Source organism: Solanum verrucosum, unplaced genomic scaffold (assembly GCF_900185275.1).
Source record: "Solanum verrucosum unplaced genomic scaffold, falcon-dt-bn FXZP01000097.1, whole genome shotgun sequence".
NCBI lineage: Eukaryota > Viridiplantae > Streptophyta > Magnoliopsida > Solanales > Solanaceae > Solanum > Solanum verrucosum.
In genome coordinates, this window is record NW_026020256.1 from 945,243 (window position 1) to 964,113 (window position 18,871).

The 18,871-nt window shown below is 34.2% G+C and overlaps 1 protein-coding gene across 2 annotated transcripts; it reads right to left on the reverse strand.

Annotated features, from left to right (window-relative positions):
- Positions 1-642: 642 nt before the first annotated feature.
- LOC125833262 (trihelix transcription factor ASR3-like) lies at positions 643-11,268 on the reverse strand. 2 transcript variants are annotated; one of them, XM_049512409.1, is made up of 3 exons: positions 10,531-11,268; positions 7,336-7,377; positions 643-1,118 (listed from the first exon to the last, which is right to left on the reverse strand). In XM_049512409.1, exons 1-3 carry the CDS (start codon positions 11,153-11,155, stop codon positions 832-834), a joined length of 954 nt encoding a protein of 317 aa, XP_049368366.1. In that variant the 5' UTR covers positions 11,156-11,268; the 3' UTR covers positions 643-831. The 2 variants fall into 2 exon arrangements, with proteins under 2 accessions (XP_049368366.1, XP_049368367.1); XM_049512410.1 differs by having other exon boundaries at positions 643-1,115; positions 10,531-11,266.
- Between the last annotated feature and the right edge of the window lie 7,603 nt (positions 11,269-18,871).

Genomic DNA, 18,871 nt, shown 5'->3' on the forward strand with positions numbered 1-18,871 from the left:
AGTAAAGGATGGAAAGTTATAAAATTATTTTCACACATTTTTTTTTAATTAGATTTTTAATAATCAATAAATTAATTTTATATAACACATAAGTAATAACAATAGGTTTTACATTTCAAACATGCATTTATAATATAAATATTTTATGCAATTAAAATAAAAATTCAATGAATTAAAGTATAAAATATTGAGAACTTCTTAAATTATATATCAATTAAAATAAAAATAAATTGTTAATTGGTATTATTTTTTTTATAGTTTTTTTATTTTTTATATTAAACTTGTGTGTTTTCTGTCAATTGACAGTTTCTATTGCATTACTTTTTTATGAAAATAACAGTAAATACTAAATTGAATAGCATAGAGTAAAGAGGCTAGAGATATTTTATTGAATAAGATTGATGAATTTAAAAGCAAACCTTTAAAATTTTAGATGTCATCGATTAAAGGGAATCGTGATTATACAATGACAACTAGAATCGAGATATTATGATTTGTATACAATTCGTCTCCAAACCGAGCAAGCAATCCCAAGTAGTCAGATAAGATTTAAGGTCGTTTATAAACAAAGGATCCTACCTGCCTGACAATTGTCACAAAACAAGAGATACTTGTGTATAAACAAGAATTAACAAAAAACAAAAAGACACCAGCCTCTCCAAATTCTGTATTTATTACTATTTCTTCTGTACACCTCTTGTGCCAACACTAACCCTTCAAAACCTGAGAAGAGCATGTTATCTCCAACTACTAATTAACAAACCAAAACTGAACTTCAGCCTTGTGTATGAAGACAACATGTTATGGCATTGTAATTAACTCAACAGGCCACTATAACTTATCTGCAATTCTTCCCAAAGCATCTGCAAGCTTCGTAAGTACTGCTACTAAGTTGTCAACATGGTCCTTCCTTTGCTCCCTATCCTGTTCAAACTGCATATTCTGAGCTTCAAGTTGGGAGCTCACCAGTTTCCCATTCCTCTCCAATGCTCTCACTAAATGATGTTGCACACTCCTTGCTTCTTCATCATCTGCATCTGACTCACTTTTCTTTCTTTTCCTTCCTTCCTGACCACTTCCTATATCAGGTTCTCGGGTGGTAGGTTGGCTTGTACCTGCTGAAAAAATTACTCCAATTCAGAAAGGGCATCCCAATTTATTCTTTTGATTGTTTCTTTTAGTCTTGCAACCAACTATTGCTCCTCTCTTTCTTGTTTATCTTTTTCCAAGGACGGTGAGACAGCTAGGGACATTTTACCAGAAATGTAAAAGTTCAACAACAGTGTAGGAAAACTTAGAAGACATACTACCTCATACCTACAGATTTATTTAATGTTAGTGATTCACTTCAAAAGTTGCATTTCCATTTTGTTGGGCTTTAGTGACAGTCTGAAACATAAACCACACCAACTTCGCCGTAGAAAATGCAATAGTTGGCACAGAGATGAAGCAATATAGACAATTTTAAATTTTACCAAAACTAATTTCTTTAAAACTATATTTGTTTCAAATGTGTATCATGAAAACAACAATTTCCTTGGAACTTCAAGCAGACATGAGAAAAACAAGGACCATCTGAATAAGGTATAAACAGTAAAGGAGCTCGATAGCGATCTGAGGTTTTTACTTTTTAGAGATGTAAGTCAAAGTTCTTGAAAATGACTACCACGATGCCAAATAACCAGGCAATGTGTTAAAAGAGAACAAAACAATAACAAAATAATCCCTTATCTTTGACTTTAGACTCAAAGTCATCCCCTTTCTTTCACATGGAGCACTAATAGTCCTCTATGGTTGAAACGTTGGTGCACATTTAGTCTCTTCCATACCATTCATTTGATATTTAACGTTTTGATCATGTAAATGTCTGTTTACTAGTCTCCTTTTGTATATCATCTGATACAAACTAAATTCCTTCTTAAACTTTTACTTCTAGCTGCATCAAGTGTCATGATTTTTATTTTGTACTTATTGAATATTTTTGTTGTGTTTCACTTCAGTATACATATCCATGATTTTGTTGATTCTTTAGCTTTCTCTCTGTTTACCATAACCAATTGATCTGCGAACCAGATTCTTTTGAGCTTTCCATATGTATCTGGAGCAGAATCAAAGAACCAAAGAAATACAACGAAGAAGAAAATGGAAATAAATAGGAGGAACATATTTGGGCCTTCTAACTGGTGGTTTTATCAAGTTACCATGTCCCAAATATAGGCGTAAGGCATATAATTTAGGTTTTAAAATCACAATCAGAATAATATCCTTTCTGAATGCTCTCAGGCACTAAGATCGAGGAGAATTTTTTCTTAGCCACCCTTTAGTCAGCTTTTGATTTCTTTCCTTTTTTGGGGGTCCTTCTCCGGGAGATGGCCAGAGTTAATGCACTAGGGGAAAACAGCATTTACTACAATGCTGGCTTCAAATCATACGACATCACTAAATGCCATTTAGGAGCAGAAACATGGTAGTGGATCGAGCGCAGCAGGAATTTAATGAGGAGAGTTAGAGTCAGTCACAAAACTCTAAAATGGTTGGTATCAGTCTTTATTGAAGCTTCAAAAACACGGGAAGGTCAGAAGATGGAAGACAAGAGAACATTTTTCAGAGCTCTTTTGTACACTCAAGTACAATGAAAATGGGAGATACATTAGTTTCATTGCACTTCAAGGTCACAAAAAGTCCATAATTATTACACCTGAATGCTATTACAAAGGAGGATGGAGCAATATAGCCCACAAAATAGCGAAATTCATATATACAACAAAGGAGGCAGAACCACCCCAAACAGCAACAACAAGCAAGATAACAGGGTCCTCAAAGAGGTCTGCAATACAAACAGATGGGCAACAGAGGCATCAAAGAAGACACATTTACAGACAACAAAGAGCAACATAAGCATTACAGGAGACACCACTGTGTCAGAAAAGGATCTCTTGAGCAGGTGCCTGGTGGGAAGATTTCAAATCTCGTCACAGGAAACCAAAACCCCAACCCTAAATGAAGTCAGAAGATGGGCATGCAACACCTGGAAGGTAGCCGGCAGTCTCAATGTTTTTGCGATGAATGAAAGAATGTTTCTTTTCGAGCTCCCCTCTAAGAAAATCACAGAACACATACTGAATGCAACTTGGAGTTGGAAGAAGATGAACCTGTCACTTGAATGGTGGAACCCAACCACAGGCTGCTGGCCAGAAGAAATCACTACATCGAGACAGAGGAGGAAACGTCTCTGAAAAACCATCTGCATTGGGCAAGAATCAAGGTGAAAGGAGCCGGGAAGTTGATTCCGCCGGCGATAGAGGTGGTCGGTGGAGGCATGGTGTTCACAATCCCGATATGGGTGGAAGCTCCAGTCACTTTCAGAGTAGAGAAGGAGAAGACACAGGTCGGGGTCTTTGAACCAGTGGGTAATCAGAAGCAGAGACCTATTTTGATGAAAGACTCTACTGTTGGAGAGACTAGTCCATGGGTGCAATAGAAAGTAAGGAAAATTCAAATAAAAGGGCACATGGAGGTTTAATGAAGGGGAAAGGGCCATTATGGGCTAAACTTAAGCCCAAATAATTTTACAACCCAGGAGATAATTAAAATAATGCAGAAGGAGGATATAACAATGGAAACAGAAATTCAAGCCAATATCTCTCATCTTAACACTATAAGTGCAGCTATGGAGATTTTTGAAGGGGAGAAAGAAATTTTGAATGACCAAATCGACAATCCAGCAGACAAGTCAGTAACAACAGGCTCGAAACAGGGTGATGAAGGTGAGATTTCAGTCACACAGTCTGATGATCAACTCGATGTGGTGAATCGCATCAGAGAAGAACCAACAACCCCACTGAGAATGAAATTACCAGCAGAGGAGAATGAACAAATAGAAAACATGACTGAATGGATTGAAGAGTATATAATCAAGCTAAGTACAGAATTTGGGGAAGATTTCAAAGGGTGTGAGAAGAAGATAAAGGAGCTTTTCATGAAAATAGACAACAAGCAACACAACAGAGATATGCAAGCAGTAAAGAAGAAGGGGGTAACAGAATTGAAAAGGCCAGAAATTGACAGTAAATTTTGGAGCTATGGCTCTAGAAGTAAGGGGGAATGTCTACCTATAAATGCTCAATGAATTTGAAAGTTATTTCCTAGAATGTGAGGGGGTTAAATTGTAGTAGAAAGAGAGGAATAGTCAGGAATACACTTTTTAGATTTTGAAAGGCTGACATTGTTTGTCTCCAAGAAACTAAATTGAGAGGGGATATCACAAACATAATAAAGGAAGTATGGGGAAGTAGGTGGGTTGATTTTGTGCAGTTGGAGGCTAGTGGAACCAGAGGGGGTGTAGTGATTATGTGGGATAAACGGAACTGGGAGAGTGTAGAAAGCAGTGTGGGGAAGAGCCAAAACCTAAATTGGCACTTAACAGGAGTCTATGCACCAAATGGCAGAGTGGAAAGGGAGGATACTTGGGGTGAACTAGGTGCTGCCACGGGTCTATACTCAGGCCCGTGGGGACTTCAACACCACTAGATATCCATCAGAGAAGAAGAGATGCCTCAGAATCAATAAAGCAATGACAGACTTCTCTGAGTTCATAGAGCATATGGAGTTGAGAGACTTGGAATTGAAAGGGGGTAAATATACATGGAGAAATGGGGATAGAGAAGATATTGCAGCTAGATTAGATCGATTTCTAATCTCAGAAGAACTGGACAATTGCTTCAAGAATGTTTGAATCTTACAGAGGGTTACATCAGATCACTCCCCTATCAAGCTACAATGTGGTGAATGGAAGGCTTCCAATTCTTACTTCAAATTTGAGAATTGGTGACTTCAAACGGAAGGATTCAAGTAGAAGATCAAGACATGGTGGGAGTCTTTCCCTAGCACTGGTAGCCCTGACTTTGTTCTGGTCTCCAAGTTGAGGGAATTGAAGACTAAACTAAAGGAGTGGAGTAAATCAACTCAGGGGAATCTAGGAATTCAGAAACAGCTTGTGCTGGCAAAGTTGGCAGATCTGGAGGAAATTCAGGAGCATAGAATGTTGCAAGAAGAAGAAGTAATATCCAGAATGACACTCATAAATGAATTTGAAGAAATTACAAAGAAAGAGGAGATAGCTTGGAGACAAAGGTCCAGGGTAACATGGCTTAAGGAAGGGATAGAAACGCCAATTTTTTCACAAAACTGCAAATGCACACAAAAGGGCAAATACAATAGACAGGTTAAAAGTGGGGGAGGTGATGAAGGAGGATCCAGAGGAGATCAAAAAGGAAATAGTGGACTTTTATGAGAACTTGTATGCAGAAACAGAGAGGTGGAGACCCCAATTAGAAATGAACTGCCCCAAAATTAATGTAGAGAACAGGTCCATGCTAAAGGCTCCTTTTGAACCACAACAGATCCTAGAAAGCATTAAGGCATGTGCTGGGGATAAAGCTCCTGGCCCAGATGGTTATTTAATGGAACTTTTCAAGCAATGTTGGGATGTCATCAACTCAGATCTGGTTGGAGCTATTCAAAACTTTCATGAGAAATATTTCTTTGAGAAGAGTTTGAATGCAACATTTGTCACCATGATCCCAAAGAAGGTGGATGCTGAGGAACAAAAAGACTTCATGCCCATTAGTCTTGTTGGGGGGTTATACAAGATCATTGCAAATTTTCTAGCAGAGAGAGTCAAGAGGGTGATACATAGCCTGGTGGATAGACATCAAATGGCTTTTATCAAGAGCAGGCAAATTATAGAAGCCGTTTTGATAGCCAATGAATGTATAGAGACCGGACAGAAGAGCAATAAGCCATGTATTGTATGCAAGCTGGACATACAGAAAGCTTATGACTTCTTAAACTAGGACTTTCTCATCCAAATGCATATGGAATGGGGTCCTAGAGAAATGTGAAAAGAGACTCACCAACTGGAAGAGTCAGTACTTGTCCTTGGGACGAAGATTGACTTTAATTATCAGTGTGATGGATGCATCACCCTCTTATATGATGTATGTCTTTCCTATGCCTGCCAATGTATCTAATAGCATTGATGCTTTCAGAAGGAATTTCTTATGGCAAGGCAGTGAAGATAAGAAGAAGTTTCATCTTGTTAAATGGAAGGAACTGATTGTGAGTAAAAATATAGGAGGCCTAGGCATAAGAAACCTGAGAATCAAAACCAGAGTCTAATGATGAAGTGGTTGTGATAGTTTGCAAATAAAGATAACATGCTCTGGAAAGAGGTCATCATAGCAAAATATGGCATGGAAATAAGTGGATGACTAAAATGATAAATACTCCACATAAATGCACTGTATGAGGGCAATCAGAAATCTATGGCCAGTGCTATAACTCTTTACATGTTATAAGAGTGATAGAACATTATTTATTAAGATAATTTCTTTAAAGCTACTAAAATATTCAAGATAGTAAAAGAAATTGGTTCATTAAAAAATAATACAATTTCTTACGTGTTTCCCAATTGACCTCTAAGAAATAAAATTTTAAGTCATTATCTATTAAATTAATACAACTTAATGAAAAAATGAATTTATTTTTATAAATTTTATTTTTAGTATCAAACTTAACTAGAAAAAGAAATTATTTAAAAAATTATGTGGGTGAGTTCAAGCGGGGCGGGGTGGGTTGAAAATGAAAAAAGTTGTTATGCGGGGAGGAGCGGGGCAGCTTAAAATTTTGCAGGTTAAGCTCTATCTGCCCCACCCCGCCCCATTGTCATCCCTAGGCGTACAAAACCATGACGGATGACTAGGAAATCAGCAGAGTAAGCCAAGTTTAGGTAGAGCTTTCTTGGCCTCCTGTGTATGGCGCAACCAATGACAAAATATAGAATTTGCTATATATGTATGTATATTAGGTTGTTGGGGTATAGCTTAAAGCCAAATGCAAATAAAACTTCCCTGCTATTTTTATGGACTAGCAGTAGTAAGTTAAGTTGCTGGGCAAATTGTCTAGTATGATGACCAGCCTTTTGTCCATAAAATATTGGGAAAATTTGAGAAAAAATTCATATACTCCTTTTTTCCCTTCAAACTTCAACCAAATATTGCTCAATCTCCTACAATAACTCTTCTATATATCCAACCCTCAACTATTTCACTTTTGTCAAGAGTGTGACTTCATAAAAATTACAGTAGCACCACAACTGACGCAATCAGATGAATATATGTCTTCTTTCACTTTCTGTTATCTGCCACATATCTCAGTTGAAACCCAAATAAAACCAAATACACATATTTGTAGGGAAAAACAAGAAAAGAAATAGAATTAACTAAAAGAAAGGAACCTTTCGGTGTGTGCAGAATTAACATGATATAGACGTACCTTGTGTAGGAGAAATTTGAGAGAGTGGTTGATGTTGTTGCTCTGCAATCCAAAATCAAGATAATAAGCTCAAAACAACTTCAAGAAGATGATTGAATCCTAGACCTAAATATTAAAACTAGGTACATACTGGAGGAAAGGAAAAGGAGACACAAAGAAGAGGGAAAAAACCAAATAATTGATAGAAAGAAAGAGGGAGAAAATCAAATAACAAGTTCAAGATAATTAAGAAGACCAAAAAATTTTATTTATTTATTTTGAAACAGGTAACTTGTATTCCTCAGCATTAAGGGCTATGCTGGCCGCCTCCAAAAAGTATTAACAGAGAAGAGAGGAAAAAAGAAGAAGAGAAACAGAAATACTTACAAAGAACCTAAATAATAAGTTTCAAAACAATTTGAATCCCACCACAGCGAAGAGGTAGAGGAAAAGGAAGAAAATTTAGTACTTTCTAGAGGAAAGGAAAATGAATTTTATTACCTAATTTAAATGTTTATTTCTATATAATTGAATTGGATTCATGCTGGACATTCTACTATGATGTAGCAGTATAGGGAAAGGAAGAGAGACTATCATATATGTTCATTGACCTAGAAAAAAAAACTTATGACAAAGTTCCTAGGGGGGCTTTGTGGAGATGTTCGGAGGCTAAAGGTGGACTTGTAGCTTACATTAGGGAGAGATGACTAGATAAAAACATGAAACACTTGCAGCTTATTGAGGACATAACCTAGATAGGGGAATATGAAGGCCGAGAATTAAGTCGAGTGCTGTCAAGTTTTTCTTTCTAGTAGTATTATTATCATTCTCTTATTACCCTATTCTTCGATTTTATATTTTACCTATTATTACTTGGATTCATGCTGGACATTCTACTATGATGTAGCAGTATAGGGAAAGGAAGAGAGACTATCATATATGTTCATTGACCTAGAAAAAAAAACTTATGACAAAGTTCCTAGGGGGGCTTTGTGGAGATGTTCGGAGGCTAAAGGTGGACTTGTAGCTTACATTAGGGAGAGATGACTAGATAAAAACATGAAACACTTGCAGCTTATTGAGGACATAACCCTAGATAGGGGAATATGAAGGCCGAGAATTAAGTCGAGTGCTGTCAAGTTTTTCTTTCTAGTAGTATTATTATCATTCTCTTATTACCCTATTCTTCGATTTTATATTTTACCTATTATTACTTCTGCTTCGTTTATCGTACTATTTGTTGTTGATACTATTATTTTCTATATGATTTTTCACTGCTGTATTTCCTTTTCTTACTGATTTGGATATGCCTTGCTTTAACTGAGGGTCTATCATAAATAACATTTCTACCTTCACAAGGTAGGGGTGTTGCATACATATCACCCTCCCAAGACCCCACTTATGAAATTTTACTTGGTATATTGTTGTATTGCTATAGTTGAATTTAACTAGTATTGGGCAGTCCATTGCTATTTGAAATAGAACAAGAAAAAGATATTTCGGAAAAAGAAATGCTATAAACTTGAATATAAAACCATTAGAGGTATACAATATCACCATTGTAGTGCAATTCTATTGTTTTGAGCACCCAAGTACACAAATGTTTAAAGACAAGATATCTAATAATAAATAATTTCATTTCCACCAAGAATCTAATTCCAACCGTGACGAAGTAAATATGCAGTACAAAATTGTTTGTAGCGAAACTAGTACTAGTACAAAACACAAAAATATTGGGACCTGAGTTCCGTTCCGGGTCGTACGGTTATTCACATATGAAAAATAAATTCACAACTAATACAATATTTTGAGATACAAAATGTTGTATAATTAATTTAATCACACTCCATAACTACTCTACATACAGTATTGAATTCTGCCTAAGCTATGCAGCGTTGATAAAAATAATAAGTTAGGGGGTTTAATAAGTTGCATAAGCACAAGGAATTTCCTAGGGTAAAAAAAGAGCATGTTGATATTATTGCTGACTTGCTGTAGTGGAACATAGAGTGACTCAACAGAAAGCTAGCCAAATAACCATGAGGGTAATGCCAGGATGGATGTGGCATTCAAATTACGGTGCCAATGACAGGTAGAATCTGGCTACTCTGGAATCCTGGGGTGGTTCAGGTTAGTATCTTGGATATTAGCCCCATTTATTCACTGCTCTATTTAAAATCATAGCAGAGACTATCTGATTAATTTTACTGCCACATATGGACTTCATACAATTGAGGATAGGAAGGAGTTGTGGTCTGCAATTGAAAACCTGAACTCTAATGTCCAAAACTCACAGCTCATAATGGGGGACTTCAATTCTATTCTCAAAGGGAAGGATAGGAGCACCCTAGTCATGGATGCAGAGATCAGGGATTTTGAAGACATGATGAATAACTAGCCTAAATGAACTTAGGCCTACAGGGAGATTCTTAGCATGGACAAATTCACATATAGATAGTAAACTTGACAGGGCACTGGTCAATCATGCCTGTATGAAAAGATGGCTTTATCTAGTAGTAGATGCTAACGGACCCTCACTTTTCTGACCATTCTTTGCTATGTGTCACAATGGAGGAGGTACAGACTAGAAGTCCTTAAACCATTCAAGTTCCTGAATCACTTGGTAGGCCATATTGAGTTCCAACACATTGTGGCTGATACATGGGTCCCAACAGTACATGGTAGTCATATGGAAAGAAAATGGAAGAAGTTCAAACTTATGAAAGGTGCACTGAAAACGTACGTCAAATACTAGAGAGTTCTATAATGCTGAGCTTAAAGCAAACTAGAGGATGTTTAAAAACTGCTAAAAGTCTCTCTCAATGACTAAGACCTCTATGCTAAAGAATAGGAGCTGAAAATAAACTTGGGAAAATGGATTGTAACAGAAGAGAGCATTCGTATTGGGCAGTCCATTGCTATTCAAAATAGAAGAATAAAAAGATGTACTCATCTTCGTAAAAAGAAATGCTTTAAACTTGAACATAACACCATTAGAGGTATATCAGTTTTATTATTTTGAGCACCCACCCATGTACACAAATCTTTAATTTCCACCAAGAATCAAATTTAACCGAGACAAAGTAAATATGCAGTACAAAATTGTTTGTGTGTGAAACTAATACAAGTACAAAACACAAAGAAATCACAACTATTACAATATTAATTTAATCACACTCTATAACTATGTATATGTTAGTTGTAATTGAGAAGTACCTGAAATTGGAGTAGGAATAGGAGGGTCATTGATTGGTTTATGAGGAGTTTCATCAGGCTCAAAATCAGAAAACAAGGCATCATCCCCTGATACAGCAGCACTTTTCCCACTATCAAACAAAACTTGTGACCCCAGAGCCAAAACCAAGCCTCCTTCTTCATCGCCATTGCCATCGCCATCGCCACTTCCACGATCAAGAATATCATAGACTTCCCTATCGAAAAATCCAGGTAATTTTTTGTCTCTTCTCAAATCATTCCTCATGACCCAAAAGGAGTCAGTTTCTTCTTTTATCTGAGACTCCCACTCTTTAATCTTCTTAAAATCGCCAGCCAAATTACTCCATCTCTTCCGGCATTGAACTGGTCCACGGTTAACCCCATGTCTTTTACAGTAAGAAGAAACAGAAGCCCACTTGGGTTCAACCTGTGGTGAACCGAATTCGACAACTCCAGTTCGTCCTCGACGGATCCGATTTTCAGCAACTTTTTTCCCCTGTATCAGTACTAGAATTTCTTGTCTAGTCCAACGAGGAAGCCTGGGAACTTTGTTGGAATCATCGGCGCCGTTGAGACGGCCGTCGGAGTCGGTAGACGGAATTAGGGTCAATCGCTCAAGCTTCATACTACTTTTTGAACAAACCCACCCACGTCAGTTAACGGAATTATGATAAACGCCGTTTTCAGTAGGACGCCCCGTTCAGGGGAAGAGAAAGTGTGAGTGTGTTTTCCCTTGTTTTAATGGTAATATAAATATAAATATGATTTCATGCCCTAACCCCCCTTTTGGGTATTAAATAATCATCACTCCACTTATTTGTAATCAATCTCTAATAATCCTTACAATTATCTGTAATTTCTAAAATAAACAAGATTACTTACTTTATACACTCATTTCATCTTTCCCTCACAAATGTTTATTACTCCCTTTGTCCCTAACTACTTGTTCACTTTAATTTTTTTAGCTGTCATTAATTACTTGTTTATTTTGATAAATCAAGAAAGGACAATCTTTTTTACCTATTATATCATCAATTAATTACTTTGAAAAAAGGTAGAACTTTTTAAAAAATTTAAATTTTAATTCACCTACTTCATAATTAATGAAATAAAATGATAAACTCACTATCTCAAATCTCAATCATCATATTTCTTAATAGATATATCAATCATCATTTTTCTTAATAGATATATCAACTCAAAAATAGATAAATAATTAGAGAGAGAGTAAAACTCTAATAACAAACAAGGGCCACAAGCCTATTTCTAAGGACTACTATACTAATATATTTTAAACAAACACCAAACCATCAAGTAAATTTTCAAACAGGTCACTTTCCTTTCAAAAGGAAATCCGCGTTTTTCTTTTCATTACTATTCGTCCTAAGCAAAAATAATTTATACATTAGCTCTTTACGACATGTTTAGCATGGTTAAAATATAATTATCTCTTATAATCTCTTTTTACTTCTTTTTTTTATCATAATTGTGGAGAATATTTTTATATAATGCATGTTGTTTTTAATACATCAAATCAAGTAATGCATAACAAATAATATATGTATACTAAATGCAAGCATTATTAATACAATCTATTTAACATTATTTTTATACATATATTACCAAACGAGTAAGGTGTACAGATTCAATATTTGTTCATAAATTTATTTTTTAAATAGTATTTATAAAAGTATTCCAATTTTTTTAACTTTAGTTATACGTATCAGGTGATAGTAAATCATCTTATTAAGTGTAAAATGAATATCTAATAAATATTAATAAATTTTAAATGGTGTTGCTTAAATAATTTTGAATTTTTGCACTAAAATGAATTAAAGTGTAACCAAAAAATATTGTTGTTGTTTTTTGCTTTTTCCAAAAATACCTTCGTTGAAACATGCACATCAACGGCCTCTACTTAAGCCTTTAACTCCCTCTTCATGTAATTAGAGAAAGAAAAATTAGTGTTAGTGTAGTATGCAATCAAACGGATTTTATGGCATTAATATTTATGGCATTAATATTTGAGAGTATCCTTTCATAAATCTTTTCCAACTTTTAGACCTAATTTTGGGTATCTTTTACACAATCAAAATGGCAAAAGAATAAAATACTCACGTGTCTTAGTATTTAGATCAAACTAACAAATGTATATTTTTTTAACTGTATTATTAATTAATATAAGTTTTTACTTAATTTATTAATTATAATAACCTAATACAATTTGGTATCGAGTTTTTAGACCCCCTCATTGTCCTTCCCTCAATATCTCTTTTCCTTTCTTACTTAAAAATATGGAGAATTTTGACTAGTATTTTGATATTGGGGGTGTGGAATATTTTGCATGGAAGAAAGTGAAAAGTGTGATAGTGATTAAGGGATGGATTTAAAATACAAAGAAGTCAAATTAGATGGATAAGGGCATCCACCTTATCTTAGCAAAAAATGAGTTAAAGTTTTTCCACTTTTCCCTTTGTTCTCCTCCCTCCACCTCTCAATTCCCTAATACATAATTAAGTACTAGAATAAATATTTAATTGTTAAAGTAAAGGTGTAGGAGTTAGGAATGAGTGGGTTGTCCCTCCCTCCACAAAAGGGCTATCTTTCTCAATAGTAGGGGTGGCTCCATCACTATGTGTAGAGTCACCTTTACTTCTTTTTTCTTTTTTTTAAGATTGCCCTCAGTCTTAATCATAATTATCCTATTTAATAATTAGGCCTAGGTAACCTTTTCAAAGATGAATTTGGATTTATTTATCTTGGAAGAGTAAGTTGCAATTTGTACCTTTGATGTATGCATAAGTTTATAATTTTATCTCTATTTTTGAAAAGTCATATGATAATTGAAAATTTAGTAATTATACAGTATAATATTAATTACAATCACATATTTATCGTAATGTAACTACAAGCGTGTTGTTTGATTGCACAAATATAAATACATAGTTAAATTAAAATTTACAAATAAAAGTTAGCTTTCAAAAAAGTAAAAGTTAATATTTGAAAAATATGTGTCTTTTGTAAATGATACTAGGTATTTAAGATGCATATTGTTTCTTCAATATATAATAATTGATAAACATATGTTTATAACAAATATTGTAAAAAAAAATTGATATATATTTCTCAAGTTAATATATTTTGATTTAGTTAATTATAAAAATAAAAAGCTCACATTTTGTTAGAATATTATGGACGGTATGTTTGAAAAAAAAAGAGAGACTAATATCATAAATATAATGCCATACCCCATTTGTAGGGTTTCACTATATTGTTGTTGTAATGTTATAAAATTGTTCAAATGTTCGACAAAAAAATAATATACCAATTCTAACTGAAAAATGAATGAGATGCAACGTGAAAGTCAATACTACTAAACTAAATGAATTAAAATAAAAAATATAACATAAATTCTAAATTCTAATTATTTATTTTTAACATCATACTCTTATGTCAAATTCAACATAACATAAAATAAGTTTCAATATAACCTTTTCTTTTGTTTCTCACTCGGTTCTGTTACTTGCATTGGAATCCAATTATTCTAGTTTCGCATCTGGGAGGGCCCCACTCGGAGGGTAGAGTTTCTACCAATGATTTTTGCATACTCACAGTTTGAACTCAAGATATCTGGTTAATAATATAGGAGTAGTCTGATCCACTGTGCCATATCTGCCAATGGTAAGAAAATAAAACATTAGTCTATAAACTCACTTCAAAACTAGAATAATAATGCAATTTGTTAGATGAAGAAAATAAAGAGAAATAAGTACGAGCAATTACATGGAATCACAAGAAGTAAATGTTGGGAAATGAGAAAAAGGAAATGAAAGATGATTTTTTTTTTAAAAAAAAAATTAAAAAATATCAAGATGATAAAAAAATCATAAATTCGAAAAAAATCAATAAAAAACAATAAATTAAAATAAGTACAAAAAAAAAAGTAACCTTGTACTTACACCAAATAATTACCATTAGTTCTCCCATTGAGAATGGGAGAGTCCCTTGAGAATTGGATAGTGTAATTATCTCCTTCTAATTACACCAAATTCCCTATCAATCAAGTAATTACTTGATAAAATAAACATGTCAAAGTATGTAATTACATTCAATTACAATCATATTCAAATTCTCATGTCTCATTTCAAACAAGTCCTTAATTATATCACTCTTGTTTCCTTAGTTATTTGCAACACCCTAAAAAAACTCAATTTTAAAATTATTTAAGTGGACAAAATAGAAAAGTATAATAAGATAAAATAAAAAAATAAAAAAAATAAATTTTAAAACAAAAAGGCACACTAAATAATAGGTAAAATAAACATCGAATAATAGTTCATTTCTTGACTCCAATTGTAAATGTACTCCACTTCAAGTACTTTTGTGTAGTCTCTTCTTATTCCTAAAGATATACTCAAGGCTCTTTAGACATTTTAGAGAGATGAAGGGATGTAAATATACTTTGCAGGAGTAGAGATCAGACAAAACTGAAATGACACAGTATAACTATTGATTTTCAATATTACTCTTACAATATATTTTTTATGCTTTCATTTGTGTAATACCTCAAAAAATTCTACGCTAAAGAACTGAAGCATTCATCGTAAGAGTATCATCTTGGACCGAGTAATATCTTACTTTCTCATGTGTGTTAAGGTCCATTCTCAAATGTAGGAAGTGTGTTAGATGTGGTTTAGGGTCATAAAGGACCTCAAGCACTAAGTCGAATTCATAATTTTTCCATCGGCTAAGTTTTCACATGAATTCATGCAAGGGTCAACTTGAAACGACCTTATATCTCAACATATAAAGTGTTAGGTGATCCATGACCTATGAAATTAAAGGTATATGCATTTTTCATTCCAATGTCACCAACCATTTGTTGATCGAAGTTTAGAGTAGAAAGTTGTTGTTTTACAAGAAAATGTCTGGATAGGAAAATTAAGTGATGACACCTGTCAGTTCGGCAAATCACCAAAATGTATTGCTGAAACCATCAAGAACTATTAATTTTGGTGAACTGAAATACCCTTTTGGCGATGCGCTGAATATTTTAGCGATGAGACCTCCAAATCGCTAATTTGTCCAATAAAATTTATTAAAAGGTCATTTTCTTTGACTTTTAGTCTTCTTACGTTCTCCTTTTATCCTCAATTAACTTCTCTAAGTCTATCTTATAGCCTAATAATCTCTCTCATTCACGCCCAACACTCTGATAATAAAATTCAATACGTTCTTAGTTCTCTCAAGTAAGAAATTAGGGTTCTTTACCTTCAAGCTTCAGTTCAGGAATTCTGCCAAGTGTGTTCATTCTAGGTATGTGAGATTTCATCAATGGGCTGGTATCATTTCACCCATTGAGTCCCAAAGTAAACTTCTTTCTTCAGTTAATGATTTCTATGAAACTTAAGATTTCATCAAATTTCAGTTCTTCTTCATGGATAGACTTTGATTACATGTTTTTACCTATAATTCAGTGTATTTATATAGTTATTATTTTTTTTTGATCCCTTAGAATAGGAAAAATTCATGTCTTTGAACTTGTGATAATTAAATTGCATGTTCCATTTTCAGAGTATAGAAATCATGACAAGTAGTTTTACATTCAGTCTTTCAGTTCCACATATTTAAAGATGTTTTCATATAAAGTGTTTATCATTTCAGTCTTAGTTTATCAGTATTATTCAGATATTCAGTTTATCAATCAAATGTAGAACCAGAGTTGTTAAATTTCAGTTTCCTAATGAACCAGTCATAGAGTGGAAAGGTAGCACTTCAAAGCCTATAGGGTGATTTATCTCTTACCTTAATATTAGGAAAATAATTTCTAAGGGTTGCATTTACCATATAGTCTAGGTTAAGGATTTCAGTTGTGAAACCCCAACCTTGCAGTTAGTTCCACTGGTGAATGAGTTCCAACAAGTGTTCCCTAAAGATCTTCTTAGAGTCTCTCCCGAAAGGGAAATTGATTGTGTAATAGGCCTTCTTTTTGACACCCAACCAATCTCAATTCCTTCTTACATAATAGCTCCACCTGAGCTTGTGGAATTGAAGGATAAGTTAAAAGATCTTCTAGATAAAGATTTAATTAGACCCAGTATCTTCCCATAGAGTGTTTTAGTTTTCTCATGCGTAAGAAAAATGGCTCTCTTAAAATATATATTGATTACCGACCGTTGAATTAAGTCACAATCAAGAATAAGTAGTCAACTCCCAAGATTGATGACTTGTTTGATCATTCAGGGTGCCAATGTATTTTCAAAGATAGACCTTAGATCCAACTATCATCAGTTTAGAGTCAGAGAAGCTGACATTCCAGAGATAGCTTTCAGAACTTGGTATGGTCACTATGATTTTGTTGTGATGTCATTTGGTATAACAAATGCTTATGCAACTTTTATGGACCTGATAAACAGAGTGTTCAAACAATAATTGGACATGTTTTTCATTGTTTATAAATGGCATCCTTATCTATTTTCAGAGTGAGGATGAACATGCATGCCATTTGAGGATTATCATGTAGACCCTTAAGACTGTTAGTTTTCTACTTAGTTCAGCGAGTGGGAGTTTTGGCTGAAGTTAGTATTGTTCCTTGATCATATAGTCTCTGGAGAAAGAATTCATGTTAATCCTCAAAGGACCAATGAAGTTCGGAACTGGTCTAGACCCCTCTCTCTCTCCTTCGAATATTATGAGTTTCTTGGGTTTTGCTGGTTACTACAGATGGTTTGTCAAAGGATTTTCCTCTAGTTTTCTCCTTTGTCTAGAGTGACTCAGAAGAAGGTCAAATTCCACTGTTTCAAAGATTCTGCGAAGAGTTTTCAGGAGTTCAAGACTTGACTCACTTTAAATCTAGTTTTGACTCTACCAGAGGGTTCATATGGGTTTGTGTTTTATTTTGATGCTTCCTGAATTGGCTTAGCTGTGTGTTGATGCAACATGGTAAGGTCATAACTTATGCTTCCAAGCAACTTAAATTTCACGAGAAGAAACTCATGATCTTGAGTTAGTAGTATTAGTGTTTGACTTGAAGATTTGGAAACACTATCTTTATGGTGTTCATGTGGACATGTTCACATACCATAAAAGTCTTTAATATGTGTTCAATATAATATGAAACTAGGGTTTTGTGTTTCTGCGAATCCTTAACTTAGTAGAACCTTATAATAGTAATCTTGTCTGGTGTGTAGCATGAAAAATCAGTAAGAAATTTATCATCTAAGGGGATGGTTTACTAAGTAGATGAATTTCACAACAAAACTTGGTCAGTCTACGGGCGTATGTTTTACTAACCCTTACCTTTGATCCCAAATTAGCTATCCCTGGGTAAGTTCAAGCTACTAGATGAGGGTTGACAGCCTCAAATCTTCGTTGTATAATCGCTTTTCAAATTTCTTACTCCCTTAGTCAGGCAAGTACAAATAAGGCGGTATCTAACATTTGCAACCGTTAAAAAACAATTGAAGTGAAGGAAAAAACAATATGTGCCTGCACGCCATTCAAGAATTACTATTTATTAGGTCTATGTCATCATTAAATCCTTAAGATTTCCACAACCCTAGTAGTGAATTTAGCTACTCATAATTATTTGATCACAATTCATATTAATTTTGTTAAAAGAAATCACAATCTTACAATATGAATGTTGAAAATCTGGAATCTTGAATTGAATTGCAATGTCAAAAATCAATATGTAATTAAGATCTCAAGGATTCAAGAATTAAAGCAAAAGTGGTTCACTAATAAGTCTCAAACTCAAAAAGGAACATAACATAATAACTAAACCCTAGGAAACATATTTATAGACATATAAAACCTAGTCCAAACTGTTTTGGGGAAACAAGAAATTGGTAGCTTTTACGACTCTCATCTATGGATCGTAGTCCCTTTTACGGCTTGTAGAGTTCTCTCGTGAATTGGCAGTAAATCTTCAACATCAAGTTATTTTGCATGGACAAGGACTATAGTTCATGGAATGGTTTAGGATCCTTCTTGTCCAATTGTAGTCTGGCCCTTCTATTTTTCAACTATCTGATGCTCATGTATAGTTCATGCAAGCATCTACAGTTTGTAATGTGCCCTGGTGTTTTGTTAGTTCACTTTCTCATATCTACGATTCTTTTTTTTATGACCTTAATTCTATGACCCGTGAACATCTTTACGATCCATACTGATTACTCGCGCACTTCAGGCCTTGATTTATCAACTTTTCGATCTGCAACTACGGCCAATGATCTACGACTCATAAAATAGAGTATGAGTTGTACAATCTCTTCATAAACCTCTGAATATAAGTCACCTTCTTGATATCTCATCTACGATTCCATCTATGGCTCATGGT